Here is a 13,888-nt window from a genome sequence, read left to right as displayed (position 1 = left end):
AATGCACTTGGAACTGAGCATAATCTGCTCTGTTTACATCAGCGCTTGCACAGAAGAGTTCAAACAACAAGCAGGGCAGATGCTCCTTAGGAGCCTCATCTCTGTGCTAAGGCTCTGGTTTCCAGGAAGCAATTTCTCCCTCAAGAATTATTTAATCAGAGAAAAATCTTCCGGTACTTACAGACACAACTGCTGCTGTATAGAACTTGGTATTACAAAGAAAGTAACCACAATATGGAATGGCTCCGGAGGCTGAATGTTTTTCTGAAGCTACAGGAGAGAGGCTGTGGAAGATTGTATATAGCAGTGCCACCTGCTACGCACAATAACTTTCAAAGGTCAAACCTTTGACACTTAATCAGGTACAAAAGGCATTTATTGTAGCAATTTTACCCCCGAGGTATTATTCATTAAATGCATTTCTCATTTATTTCCTATGTTCAGAAAATGTGTTCTAGGCAGTCTGCAAGCTCTGCTGTTGCAGGTCATTTCTGTGTGGCTGTGGAAAGAAATAAATTGGTACAATAAAAAGCAGAAGAAAAGAGTAGTGTCTATGCTCCACTTACAAGAAGGTGCATGTTAATTTGATTTGCTTCATGTGGATTTAATCAATGCAAATACAGATGGGGAAGAGTGTCAGTGGGAGTAATGGGTCATTTTTATTCCTCTTTCATTGCTTGACCTGCTGAATCGATCTACCCCGTTGCTAGGAAAATCAGAATCATGCTGACAAGAGCATCTGTCCTATGCAGACACAAGAGAGTTTATGTGGTAATCTAACGCTTAAAATTCAGAAACTTTCCACAAGTGGCTGATGCCTCACGCAGCTCCTTAGAAGGGTGAAAACAACGGTGCGACAGAACAAATGGGATTCCCTCGGGTTCTTCCTTAGGGAGCTTTTAGATCCCGAGAAAGGCGAGAAGCCCCAGCCCGAGGAGAAGGGCGGGGGGAAGTCTGCCAGGTGTCGGCGACCCCTTCCCACGGGTGTGAGCACCTGCGGGGCGGTGACGGGCACGAAGAACCGGCCCGGGGAGCCCTGGGGACCGCGGGCAGGGCAAGGGGAGCCCCGGGCCGCCGCCGCGGGCTGGAGCGCGGCACTAGGGCTGCCCCGGGGCCGCGACCGCGGGAGTCCCGCGCATCCCGGGCGCCGAACATCCACCCTCGCCGCTCAGGACACTCCGGCCGGCCCCTGCCGCGCCGCTGGCCGCGCTCTCCCCCTCCCCGAGGCGAGCAGTGGCCACCCCTCCCCGGGACCGTGCGCGGCTGCGGAGCCGCCGCCAGGTGCGGCGGGGCCAACCCAGGACTACACGTCCCGGCGTGCCCAGCCCGGCGGGGCCGGCGCCTGCGCGGGCTGCGGGGCCGCTCCGCGGTGCCACACCCCCGGGGGAGGGAGGCAGGAGAGCCCGAGCCCTCAAACCACCGGGGGAGCCGGCGGGGCGGAGGATGGAGTAGCGGGGCGCGGCGGAGCAGGCAGTGCGGGGAGCGCCGCCTCCGCCCGGGGAGCGCGGGGGAGCGGGCAGGCAGGCGGGGATGATGCGCGGGGGGACAACGCGCTAGGGGCAGGAGGCGGGTGGTCGCCCGGAGACTCCGCACCTCGGAGTGACGTCCTGCTGCAGTGCCGCTGCTTGCGCTGCCCGAGCTCGTCAATGGAGCTGGAAAACATCGTTGCCAACACCGTTTTGCTGAAAGCCAGGGAAGGTGAGAGAGCGGCGGGAGGGGAGAGGGGGCTGGAGCATCCTTGTCGCAGTCGCCCCTCCGCGGAGCGATGCCCGCGGGATGCGGGCAGTGGCGGGGATGCGCGCCGGTCCCGCCGGCGGCGGCTGTCGGGGTGCCATGTGGCTGTGCCGGCTTTGAAACGGCTTGTATGAGACGGAGCTCCGGTGAAAAGGAAAATACCGCTGTTTTTCCCTGTGCGCAGAGGTTTGGGAAAGGAAGTGAATGAGATTGCAGAGATTACAATATTCACCCATCTCTTCCTTCCCCCTTCCCGCCTCCCCCCCTCAAATCTGGTCCCACAGATTGTGCTATTTCAGCGTCTATTGTTAAAGGTCAGCTGCAGATGCATTCATTCAAAAGGGCTTAGCAAATCTGCAAATAGCTTTCCGCGCCGTGTGGTGAGACCGGCAGGATCGTATCGCTTCCCCGTACAGTCATTGCCTTATTCGGCGTTATTAGGTGAGATCATGTTGCTGCAAACATGCCCATTGTTGAGAGCGTGTTTGTCCCCGGCCGGAGCCGGACAGAGAGGGGCTGGGGGCTCTGTCCCCCGCCCGCGGGTGGCGCGGGGGTCTCCGAGCGGGGGTTGTCCCCCGCGGCCGCCGCCGCGCTCGGGCAGCGGGGATGCTCCGGGCGATGCCGGAGCCGCCAGCGCGGAGCCGCCGGGCGCCCTGAAAACACGCTCGGCTGCCGGCTGCGGCGGGGGACTCCCGGCAACATCCCCGTCCCGGCCCCGAGGGCTCGCAAAGCCGAACCCCGGCAATCACCGGCGGATCGGGCTCGCGGGGCTTGCTTTCCCCCCGTCGGGAGCGGACGCGGTTTCCTCTCACCGCGCTGGCGGAAATCCTCCCGCGGCTGCGGAGCGCGGAGCCGGGCGCTGGGCACGGCGGGGCTGGGGGTTTGGGGCTCCCCGCGGAGCCCCGTCCGCCCCGGAGCATCCCTCCGGCTGGAGCGGGAGCGCCACGCACAAGCAACACGTCTCACGGCTGCGGCATCGCTGCCAAGGCGCGATCGCCTTCTGTCTGCTCCAACCCATTTTTATGTTTGTGTTTATTTACTTGCTTGTTGCTTAAAATAAGGCATTTTTCCAAGCTCTTGCTCCGAGTTTGTTCCCTGAAAACACTCGCTGGACCAGGCGTTTCTAGGTGCGGTACAACCTGCAGCCTGTTTTGCACTGTGCTCCGAAGCGCTGGAGATGCCTGCGAGCGAGGCTGGGCACCGCTTGGGTGGGCTTCAGCTTCGGTCCCTGAAGCTGTGGAAGTACGAGTAAAGCAGCGTTCATTTTGTGAGAGAGATCATTCAAATAGTCCTCTCCTGGACTGATCCTTTTGCTGGGAAAATAACTCAAATTGTAAAATAGTGTTTATGTAACTCACAGGCTGTTGAACTTTTGAGGCTTAGCTAAAGAGTAAAGTCCTGAGATCCTCCCAAAAAAGCTCTACAAATAATAAGGGCAAAGGTGTTATCCCTTTCAGCAATCAGTGAATTATAACTTTCTGACTTCTGATGGGGATCTTCTGTTTTCTGTTGTCATTTTTACTGTTGTTTAGGATGCAGTTGTTGCTACCAGTCATACAATGCTGTTTTAGATTTCAGTAGACTTTAGGAATACTTTAAAGGACTGGTATTAATTACAGTTATTGTGTGTTGTTTACAGAGAGCCAATACTTTGCAAGTCATTTTAAATGTGCCGCTCAGTTTTATGGTCCTTTTCTACCATTCTCAGGAAGATGGTTACAGTCATGTTGTTTTATTGTGTTAGAGTTGGAGTAGAGAAGCTGTTAGCTATAATCCAAATGGCAGAAATTTATCAAGGTTTCCTCTGAACCACATTCCAACTGTTCTTTAAACCACGTATGAACCTCCAGCAACATTTTTTGGAGGCCTGGTGCTAATTTATTTTTAAAGCTTTGGGGTTTTTTTGAGGGGATATGAAATTTTTTAAAGTGAAGAACAAAGGGCAAATGATGTACCTGACATCAGAGGCTCAGGTATTATTCCTGTATTAGATAGGTTGCCACACTTCAGTTATTGTTGCAAGCTGCTGTGAGTGAAGTCATTTTAAAATTTGCGGGGAGTAATGTAGGTGGTTTTCACTGCAGATGAAGAAGGCAGACAGCATATGGAAGACCAAGAGTAAAAGCAAGTTAATATATTGAGGATTATGGTGTCTAAAAATAAGTTTGTTCCAGGTCCTGCAGACTCCATCCATAGATTTAGCTGGGTGAACATGTAGCCTAAGCCAAGTACGTGCCTGTGTGTTTCCACTTGTGAAGTCAAAAGTAAAAGCTGTGTTAGCTCAATCACAAGGTAGCTGGTTCCTGCAATGTGGTCCTTAATGTTAGGAGAATTATGGTATCCACTCTGCAAATGTTAGTAAAGGCAGAAGTTTTGTCAGAATTGTGGGGGGAATACAATCCTACTGTCAGTAGCCAAGAGAATTTCAAAGAGAGGTTCAGGGAGAGCTGCAATGTGAAACCCAGCAGTGAGGATGTTTGAGGGAGTCAGAGGTAGGGCTGAGTGGCCACCACAAATGTTTTATAGCAAATATTGGTTCAAATTTTGCAACTCTTTTGCTCTGGCCTTGGTAGTTTTTTTTGGTTTTTTTTTTCCCCTCTGGTCCCTCATCTAAGTTCCTTCACCCCTCATGTAAAGTGAGTTTTCAGCAGAAATACCAGGGGGCAGGTTTTATAACTGTTACACAAATACTTGCACTTAAATCCTGGTGATCACAATGAGAATCACACCCAGAATTAACTGATGCCATGTGATACATGAGTAATCTTATTAGAGCAACAAAAAGAATAAATGTGGTTCACATACAAAAATGCATTTCAGTGGATAATTTTGAGCAGAGAATAAATTTCAGGAAATTCTAATATTTTTTTTGCAGAATATGAAGGTTTTGACACCAAATTACACATAAGTTACTTGTTATACTCAGAAGTCTGTCAGTCTGAACACGTAAGAATGGAGATTTACTGCATTTTAAAGTCCATTCATTATTTATTAGGAGTAAATTTATGCTGTTTCCTCAACTATAATTTCTCATTTCTTGAATGCAAAGTCCCATTTCACAAATCGCTAATCCCTTTTCAGACTGAATAGAAAATACATCTGGTTTAATTATAGGAACCAAATAGGTATTTGGGAACGATCTAATATTGCCTGGGGAAAAGAATAAGCAGAGAAGGAAAGACAAGAAAGATGAGAGTCATAAAAAGAAAATCAAAACAATAACAATTGCAGTCATTTTGGGTTGAGTAAGAGCCCCAGATTATGAGGTGGTAAAACATTTATCAGGATCTTCATAGAATCAGAGAATGGTTTGGGTTGGAAAGGACCTTAAAGGCAATCCAGTCCCATTCCCCTGCCATGGCAGGGACACCTTCCACTGTCCCAGGTTGCTCCAAGCCCTGTCCTGGCCTTGGACACTGCCAGGGATCCAGGGGCACCACAGCTTCTCTGGGCAGCCTGTGCCAGGGCCTCACCTGCCTCACAGGGAACAATTCCTTCCCAATATCCCATCTAACCCTGCCCTCTGGCAGTCTGAAGCCATTTCATTGACCTTTCTTTTCATCAGCCTTCTTGTTGCTGAGTCTCAGCAGCGGTGTCTGAGCCACAGAACCATCCAGCCATGAGTGCTGGAGATCCACCACACTGCCAGCAGCAAGTGCAGCTTGGGCAGTGAGTCCCAGCTCATTTTCCCAGTTTGTGGTTGTTTGGCAGAAGGCATCATCAGCAACAAGGAGCCAGGAGAGACCAAAAACTGAGTCTCTCAACATCTCAGAGGGACTTCAACAGCCCTAATCCGGAGAAGCTTTAAATCATAGCCAGAGTCACGAAGCTACTCTTGTCTGTCAAAAGCAGTAAGCTGATAAAAGACAAGTCTTTCAAAGAGACTGATGATTAAACTACAATGTTTGTATGAAAAATAAACAATATGGTCAGAAAGGCATGACCAAGGCATGGTGATTACCTGAATATTCTTCCTCATGGGCTCTTCATTCCTAGCCATAAGATCAGCCTTCCCTGATGTCTCCTGGTGCTTCTGTGGGCAGGAGCTTTCTCAGACAACCTGAAACACATTTCAAAACACAAATACAACTTTACTCTGAAATCTCAAAATACTCTGCAAATCTGTACAAACAGACAGACAATTCTCACTGCTTTGAAGTTTTAATGATAGCTATGATGTCTAATTTAGTCATTAGTTTTAAAGCAGCCAGCTTGGAAGATGAGCTATGTTTTTTGTCAAACCCAGAATTTCTAAAGCAAGAAGTTTAGCATGTAAAAGGAAAAAAACCCCAACCTTTCACCCACTGAAACACAATGCAAATGCTTTTTTCCCTTTTTAGGTAGACTGGAATTCTAAAATAAGCTTATTTATGGCATTCAAGCAGAGTCTTCTATTGGCCTAGACAAAAGGGATGACCTTTTAGACTCTCAGATTTTTTGATGAGTGCACACTGATGCCATATAACATGCAAAATGTGCCTGCTCATAAATTGCAGTATTTTTAGCTTGCTTTTGCAGGATGATCACAGGAAAGATTTGTGTGTGTCCTTATTGGCAAAAGACTAGCAATAAATCCTAAACATGAAGCGTGATTGCTTTCCAAGAACTTGGCTGTGGAGCAGTTGGAAAAAGGGCAGGAGAACAATGAAAAGCATATTTTGAAGGAAAGAAGGTGGCTGTAGTGACAGCCAGGGCTCCATGGAGAATATGGTTATTGCAACTTCATTAACCAGTGCATTGAATGCAGAATCTGAGGTCCTGTCCTCCATCCCTTGACATAAAACCAAAATGCTCTGTATGGAAAGCATTGTAGGCAAAGGAAGCTTGCATGAGGTGTTTCAGTTTGGTTTTCTTTTTAGAGTTCAAGAGAAGCTCACCATTGTAATGGCTTTAAAAAAAAGTATTTCAAGAATGGAATCAGCCATTGCTTCAGATGCAACAGGGTGCTTTTAAGTAGTGGTTTAGAAATATTAGATTCCTTTTCAAGCCTGGAACCATTTCTTTCTGCGGGGAAAAAAGGTATCCAGAAGAGTCAAGACAATTTGATTATATTTTAATCCAGGAAATTCAGAAAAGAGGATTTTTCAGGCCTTTGTGAATGTGTAAGTCTGAATCACTTCAAAATTTCTTTTCAGAGAAGGGAATTATTGCTGTAGCCCCACCTGGCTTAGGGCAAATATGTGTGTATATGGAACTGGCTTGAAGTATCTTTCCTGTGTCATCATTTTTTTTGTATTTTTTGCTAGCTGGGCTGATGCAGAGCAAGGTAGAGCTGCTGTAGCAGTGCCCTGGGTGGACACTCTGGGGTTCTCCCTGTGGCTGCTCACCCCAGCAGTCATGGGCAGCAGGTCTTGGGATGTGGCAATTCTGGAGAAACCAAGAGCTCTTCCATCCAACCCTTTTCACTGGAGAGAGAACTGTTCCCTTTCCTGTGTGTTGTTGTGTGGAACTGTTATGGCCTGATTGCTATCTGTCTCGTTGGGTTTGTAGGCATTTAAAAAAATATTTAGTAGTGAGCCAGGTTATTTACACAGAGAACCTATTATGTAGTAAAACTTTTAGTACAAATGTTAACCATGGAGATTTGAGTAGAACTACTTACATCTGCTCCATTAATCTCATGGGATTGCTTTCCTCAAGTGCAAAATAATAAATCTAGGAAGAGACTGCCTGTCTCTGTTATCAGTGTGTGATTTTCCTGAGAAGGTTTTAACTTAGTGTTGCTGAAATTATCCACTCAGAAAAGAATTCTCAGTACTTTTACAAGATATTGGCATATCTTCGTGACTCTATCTTTTTTTTTTTTTTGGTATTAATTAAGAATATTCTGAGAACTTAATCAAGAACACCAGAAAGAGGTGGTTTTAGTGATGCTCTGCTGAGTGTTACCAGAGCAGCAGCACTTGACCAAGCTAACCCACGTGTCTTTGTGATAAACAGCTCTAGAATGGAAGGCTCAGCCACAGTCTCACCCCAAGATGAGCTCTACCTGTCCACACCTTTGTCCCCAGTGAGTTTTGGATGGGCATGTGCTGCTCCACTTTGAAGGAGAAACAGCTTAAGAGGATTTGAGCAGCTCTGACTTCAGTGCTTTTGGGCCCTGGGGTTATGTTATACCTGTTTAGTGGCTGATCCTTTTTCCTGTTTACCTGTGGACAGCATTATGTGTTACTACTGGAAAAATACCCAACAAAGACCCCATGCTTGCATCCTGTCTGGCTTCCTGGAAGGTGAGCTCCCTTTCCAGGTACTGCTGAAAGCTGCTAATGATCTCTTCCCAGCTCAGAGCACGAAGAGCTGTGTGCTAAGGACTTTGATGCTTGCACTGAAGGGTCTGAAGCCCCAGTTGTGTAGTCAGACTTACTGCAGATGTGCTCTGATCCCTACAAACCCCAAAACTGACTGCTAGGATGGGGACAGAGTCCTTCTTCATGGGTAGAGACACAAGTTGTGGTTTTGTTGTTTGGTTGACTATTCTTCTGCCATACTGGTTTTATGCCAGTGTTACTCTGTGAATGACTTCTGGTTTGTATTGATCCAAGGAAAGCTACAAAATCAGGGTCTATATTGTTGCACTGAGAAAGATTAAAAGCAGATTGTTTTGCCAAATCAGTTACCGTGCTTATGTAATACTAGTAAAATCCAACCAAATAAACACAGGTTCTGGACAGAAAAATGGGAGATAACTCAGGCTCATCTGAGATCTTCCTCTGCATCTTTATTTTGAAAATATTCTGTGTGTTGTATGAGTTTTCTGTGTGGCAGTGGCTAAGAAGAGAATTGGTTGCCCCTTATTTTTACTGGCATGTAATCTAAACAATAACAAGATGATATAATCCTAATATTTCTTTAAGACTACAGGATGTGAAATTAAATTAAAAGGCCAGGAAAATAAAGAACCCTGCAGTTTGATTACACTCAGCTGGATTATCTTTGTAATTATTTTCCTTGGAAGATTTAAAAATGCATATGGCTTTGTGAAAAAGATTAAACGGTGAAACCAAAATTAAAGTAAACAATCCGAAGAAAATATTGCAAAGATGATGGGTATTTTACTTAATTAAAAAAATGCACAGAGTCGCCTGTTAAAAATGAAAGGATGGAACAAAACACAGGTGAGGAGGAAGATGGATGAGGCTGTTCATCTGGCTCAGCTGCTTCGAGCTCATATAATGTCCTTTCAGATATAGTTAAGAAACTGTCAGAAGCAGTTATTCAGGCAAGAAGAGCAGGCTGAAAGGAGCAGAATACACACAGGTACTCCAGCCTCAATCCAGACCTGGGAGCAAATAATGCAAATAGTGAAGGAAGAGTGGTTGCCTGTTCTCCAGGAGGAAAATAGTTATCCACAGCAAACTTTTTGGTGGTACAGCCAAGGCTGAAAAATTTCTATATCCATCATTTCCAGCACCTAGGGATGTGTTTGCTATGCATGAGTAGTCCCATGGACTTCACAGGGGCACTGCTTGCTGGTTGGAAATGCAGCTTGTTTGTGCTGAGGGATCAGCCAGTTCTCACTGCAGCAGAGCTGTTCAGGCAGTAAAACCACATGGATAGAGCTAAAGGGAAACTACTGGAAGCCATTGGGAAAGGCCTACTATGTCATCTTGTCCCTTGTCTGCCATGTACTTTTTAAGGTATGAAACATTTTGGTATAAAAATGACTCCATTTATGGGTCTGTCTCTCTAGAATTTTTTTTTATGAGCCCAAGAAATCTTGATTTTTTTTTTCTGGTTAGATTTCCCTTACTCCCATCTCCTTTACTCATGTAATCCCTTTTGTGCAGTTTTCATTTTTCCAGGTACTTTCTGTTCCTCACCAGTCTTGCCAAGTTTAACAGGTTTTGTTCTCTCCTCCTTCCAGCCTGTCAGCTTGGATGGCCCAGCTCAGATTTTGTGCATTCAGTCCTCAGGACAGACTTGGCCATGCAGGGAGACAAAACCTGCTCCTCACCCTGCCCACCTCAAACCCAGCCAGAACAGCTGCTGTGGTGGGGAAGGGGCAGCACCACTCAGGGTATTTCCTCAGGGTATTTCTGAGCAGTTTCCCCCACTGAGGAGCTCCCTGTTGTCCCAAGGATGCCGGAGAGGCGGTTCATAAGCAGCTATTTTTTGCCTTGGTTGAGTATTCTCTTGGGTCCCATTGAATGCATGATTTCACTATGAGCCTGGCTTTTCCTGGTAGGCTGAGGTTATGTTGCAAGTTCTAGAAGTTACTGTATTTTTCATACAATGCCTCTTTTGCTTCTCTGCTCAAAGAGCCAATCTTTACCTTGCGTGGGTGTGCAGAACGATGACTTCTCAGATGCTGTTTGCTAGTTCCCAATGCTCCTGAAACCATCCCTTTTTCCTAGCATCATTCTCCCAGTGAATAAATTTGGATGATTTTATTTCCCCTCTGTTGGAGTAGTCTAAACTTTTCTAGACCAAAATTCCCATATTTTGTTCTTACCCCTTTTCTGTCTAGTTTATTTTCCCTGTCTTCTGTTTCTGACACCACCTTTGAATTTGAGAAGTCTTTGATGTACTGTTTAAAACATATTTAATTAGTTTGGATTAAATGTCAGCTTCCTGACCACATGTAAGGCTTTCTGTGTTTACACTCTCCTATTATCCTTGGTTGCTCTTTGGTGTGTGTTTAGTCTGTGTGACAAGGCTCCTATCTAAAATTGCTGAAACTATTCGTTTTTTCCTCTCCATGCATGTGTTATGGGAGACCTTCATGGCTCTGTAGGAAGTGTTTATTTACAATGAAAGCTTTAGACTCTGCTTGCCTCAGTGTGCTCCTTCAGTTTTATTTTATGTGTCCCAGGAAAGGGCCTACCTGTCAGAGAAGGGAAAAAATTCTGTAACATTACAGTGGTGTTCACCTGGCATCTGCAGAAGGCCCTGATGCAGGATCTCATCTTGTGGAAAAAGGAGTAAAAAAAGAGAGAAATGCAGCTGGAAGAAGAGGAGATTCAGAAACAAAGGGAAGATGTCAATGATGCCAAGTGAAAACAGCACCAGTGAGTCCTCTGTGACACTTCAGTCAAAATATTCCTGTAGGCAGTGCAAGGGAACTGACACCTTTAACAAGCAGATGAGTTGGAAAGAAAGGATGCCAGGCTAAATCATCATTTAGCCAAGGTTGCCAAAATATCTGTGGAAGATACAGATATATATTCATTCACACTGGTGTTGTTTAATGCTTGTCCTTAGCTTTCTGCTGATTTTACCTTCCTCTTCCATCTTAGGTTAGATTTTTGTTTCTTCCTGGGGAGGAAGGTTATATTGGTAATCTCTTTCAGCCAATCTACTCTCTTCCATCTTCTTTAGTTTTGGTTGGTATAGACTGTTTATTTTCCCTGTGAGGATCTCTGTGAAGGAGGAGAGATCCTGGTGATAAGCTCTGAAAGGGTTGCTTTTTGTAGGGGTGATCTTGCTACTTGCGTGGCAAACCTTTCTCCAGCAGAAATCAGTGGAGCAACCTACTTTTCCTCTTTTGTTGCACAAAAATGCAATTGCTCACCCTGCAAGCTTTTCTGAGGAAATTTTGCTTGGCTGTCAGTTACGGAAAATTAAGGGAATCTGGACACTCAGCCTTAATCTTACTATGAGAGGAAGGATAGTTGCCCAGTGCAACATTTGGAAGCTGTGAAAAAGCTTACAAATCCAGGACTTTGGACTAATCTATGAATAAACCCATTCTATCTCCCTCCTTAGCAATTCCACATCTACATTCCATCTTTGAATCATGGTTTTGTGTTTTCTGAGGATGCCAAATTACAAATCATACGTTGACTGAGAACTCCTCATGAAGCACACATCTGGGAAAGTTTGTGCTTTGTTTATTTCAGAAGCAGCAGGGGTTTAGGAAGAACTATCCCAATGATTTACATATGATGTAAGGTTCTCTCAAGGTTACCATACACCTGTCCTGGAAGCCTGGTGTGTTTAGTGTGCATCTCCTTTCACTCTTTGCTGGATGAGAGTCAGGAATGGTTCAGGAATGAAAAAAAACCCACAAAACTTTAGCACTGTGGTTTGGAGAGCTGGTGATAGAACAGGAAAGCATTTGAAGTAAATCTGCTTCTTGTCACATGTCATTGATGGACACTGAATAGCAGCAGGTGCCTGTGGAAAGGCAGGGGTAGAAGAAACCTTCCTCAGGCTGATCTTTTCAGTCTCCCACCCGAGGGACTTCTTGAGCAGAAGGTGCTTTCACCCTGTGCAACTTCATAGAGGGATGTATCCTTTGGGAATTTATTTAATCCATTTTTTGGATCACATTGGTGCCTTTGGCCTGAGCAGCTTTTTGTGGCAATGAGTTCCATCATGTAACAAAAGCATGCAAGCTTCCCCACATGTGTCCTTCATGAGGGACTTGGTCAATGTATGACTTATGTTTTGGCAACCTCAGAAAGCAGTCATTGTGAAGACGTGGAAGAGTCTTGGAGGGGGAAGAAAGGGAATTATCCACAAATCAATCTAATATTTCTGGGTTTTTTTGCTGTGTTGGTTTGGTTTTTATTTTTTTTAACATGTTGATTTCATTGCTTCTGCAATTTCTATTAGACCATCCACGATTTTATAACCTTTTATTATGTCCTCTAATAAACAGTATATCTCCAGGCAGAAAGATCCAGGTCTATCATCCCTGTCACTTTGCATCTTCTAATTCTGTGTCCTTTTTGGATTGTGTGACCAAAACTACCTGGCACTGGTGTGCACTGTGGGCAGTGGCACAGTGATGCTGACCACATTGTACTTTCTTCTTGTCACCATTTTAACTTGATGTTTGTTTGCGTTTTTTCCCCACTGCCACAAGTATTCATTACTAGGCCTATTGATGGTGACCTCAGAAATTTGTCTCCTGAGCTGCAGTGTTTAATTTGGAGCCCATTGTTTGGTGGATATAGCAAGAGTTGTTTTCCTTCATGTGCAGTACTGGGCTGTCTGACACAGAATATTGCTTTTTTTTTTTTTTGCCTCCTAACTCTTAAGTGATTCAATACTGCAACATACTCCTGCAACTCTTTGCAGGCTGTTTTTGTTACAACTGTCCTGAAGCAATTCATCTTGGCAGCAGATGCCATCTTGTTATTTATCTCTTTTCCCAGACCATTTATAAATACACTGAATAGTCTGAGTCCTGTCACAGATCTCTGTGGCACCCTGTGAACAATCCTGCTCCACTGTCAAATTCTTATCCCTGATTTTCCATCTTGTCAACTGCTACTGACTCACTGCAGGGTCCCCTCTCCAGAAACAGTTTAGTTTCTTAAGAATTGTTGGGGAAGCTCACTGCCAAAAAAAAAAAATCGCTGTTTAAAAGTGTTAAAATCCACCTGCCCAGGCAGCTATGAGCACAGCCAACTTCTTCCAGAGGTGGGGAGGAAAAGGGAACAAGAAATGTAGGAATTTGCCAGCTGATGGCAGTGTTCGAAGGAGCCATTCCTGAGACAACTGAAGGCTGGCAAAGAAATCAGAGTTGCCCCAAGGGCTGAGGGACAAAGTCCCAGGTGAACACTCTTAAATTGGGCACTGTAAAATGTACCCAACAAATCTCTGAGGCTGTTGTAAGGTCAGTGATCACTCCTAATGCCCCACAGTGTGGTGCCTGCCAGTGGGCCACTGGCCACAACACACTGAAAAATAAACCCAACCCAGATCTCCTCCCTGTCCCCAAGCCCTGCCAATTGTGGGAACAAAAAAAAAAAAAGAAGAAAGGTGCTTTCAGGTAATTATTCTTCAGGACCTGTACACTAAATACTTGCCTGTGTCCATGCATGCATGCACAGGATCAACCTCTTTCATCAGACAGCCTAATCCAAAATCTCTAGCAGGTCTCGGGACATTTGTTATTCTGGCTCATGCAGACCTCCAGCTGCAGAATGTTTATTTGGCTGTGAAAAGTCTATGAAGTAACAATCTTTGATGGATTCAGCATATTGTTTTCTCTTCCTTTTTTGGGATGCTGTTTGCCTCCAGCTCTCCTGGGGAACACATCTCTCTTTTCTGTGTATCATAAATAGCAGAGGCCAGGAAGGGCTGTGGATGTGGCACAGGTAGGAGCAGTGCTGGGCTTGCAGCCTGCCCTGCACAGAGCTTGCCTAAAAGTAATGCTGTAATCTGACTGCACAACATGTTAATGTTTAACCTTGCCAGCATT

General features: G+C 45.5%; 1 protein-coding gene across 2 annotated transcripts in view; it reads left to right on the top strand.

The window, feature by feature from the left end:
* The first annotated feature begins 1,411 nt into the window (after positions 1–1,411).
* The window catches only part of GRK5 (G protein-coupled receptor kinase 5), a 151,589-nt gene continuing 139,112 nt past the window's right edge, over positions 1,412–13,888 (top strand). Inside the window, exon 1 of one of the 2 annotated variants that reach the window (XR_014853130.1) lies at positions 1,412–1,698. Coding sequence is in view for 1 of the 2 variants with exons in the window: in XM_085064717.1 (XP_084920843.1) it covers positions 1,647–1,698 (52 nt within the window). In the remaining variant the exon portion in view is untranslated. The remainder of the gene's footprint in view (positions 1,699–13,888) is intronic. The other variant, XM_085064717.1, reaches the window with a different exon arrangement.

The sequence above is a fragment of the Lichenostomus cassidix genome, chromosome 6 (assembly GCF_008360975.1).
Source record: "Lichenostomus cassidix isolate B80296 chromosome 6, HeHo_3.0, whole genome shotgun sequence".
NCBI lineage: Eukaryota > Metazoa > Chordata > Aves > Passeriformes > Meliphagidae > Lichenostomus > Lichenostomus cassidix.
The sequence above is the reverse complement of the archived record's forward strand: the minus strand, read 5'-3'. Positions and strand labels throughout refer to the sequence as shown.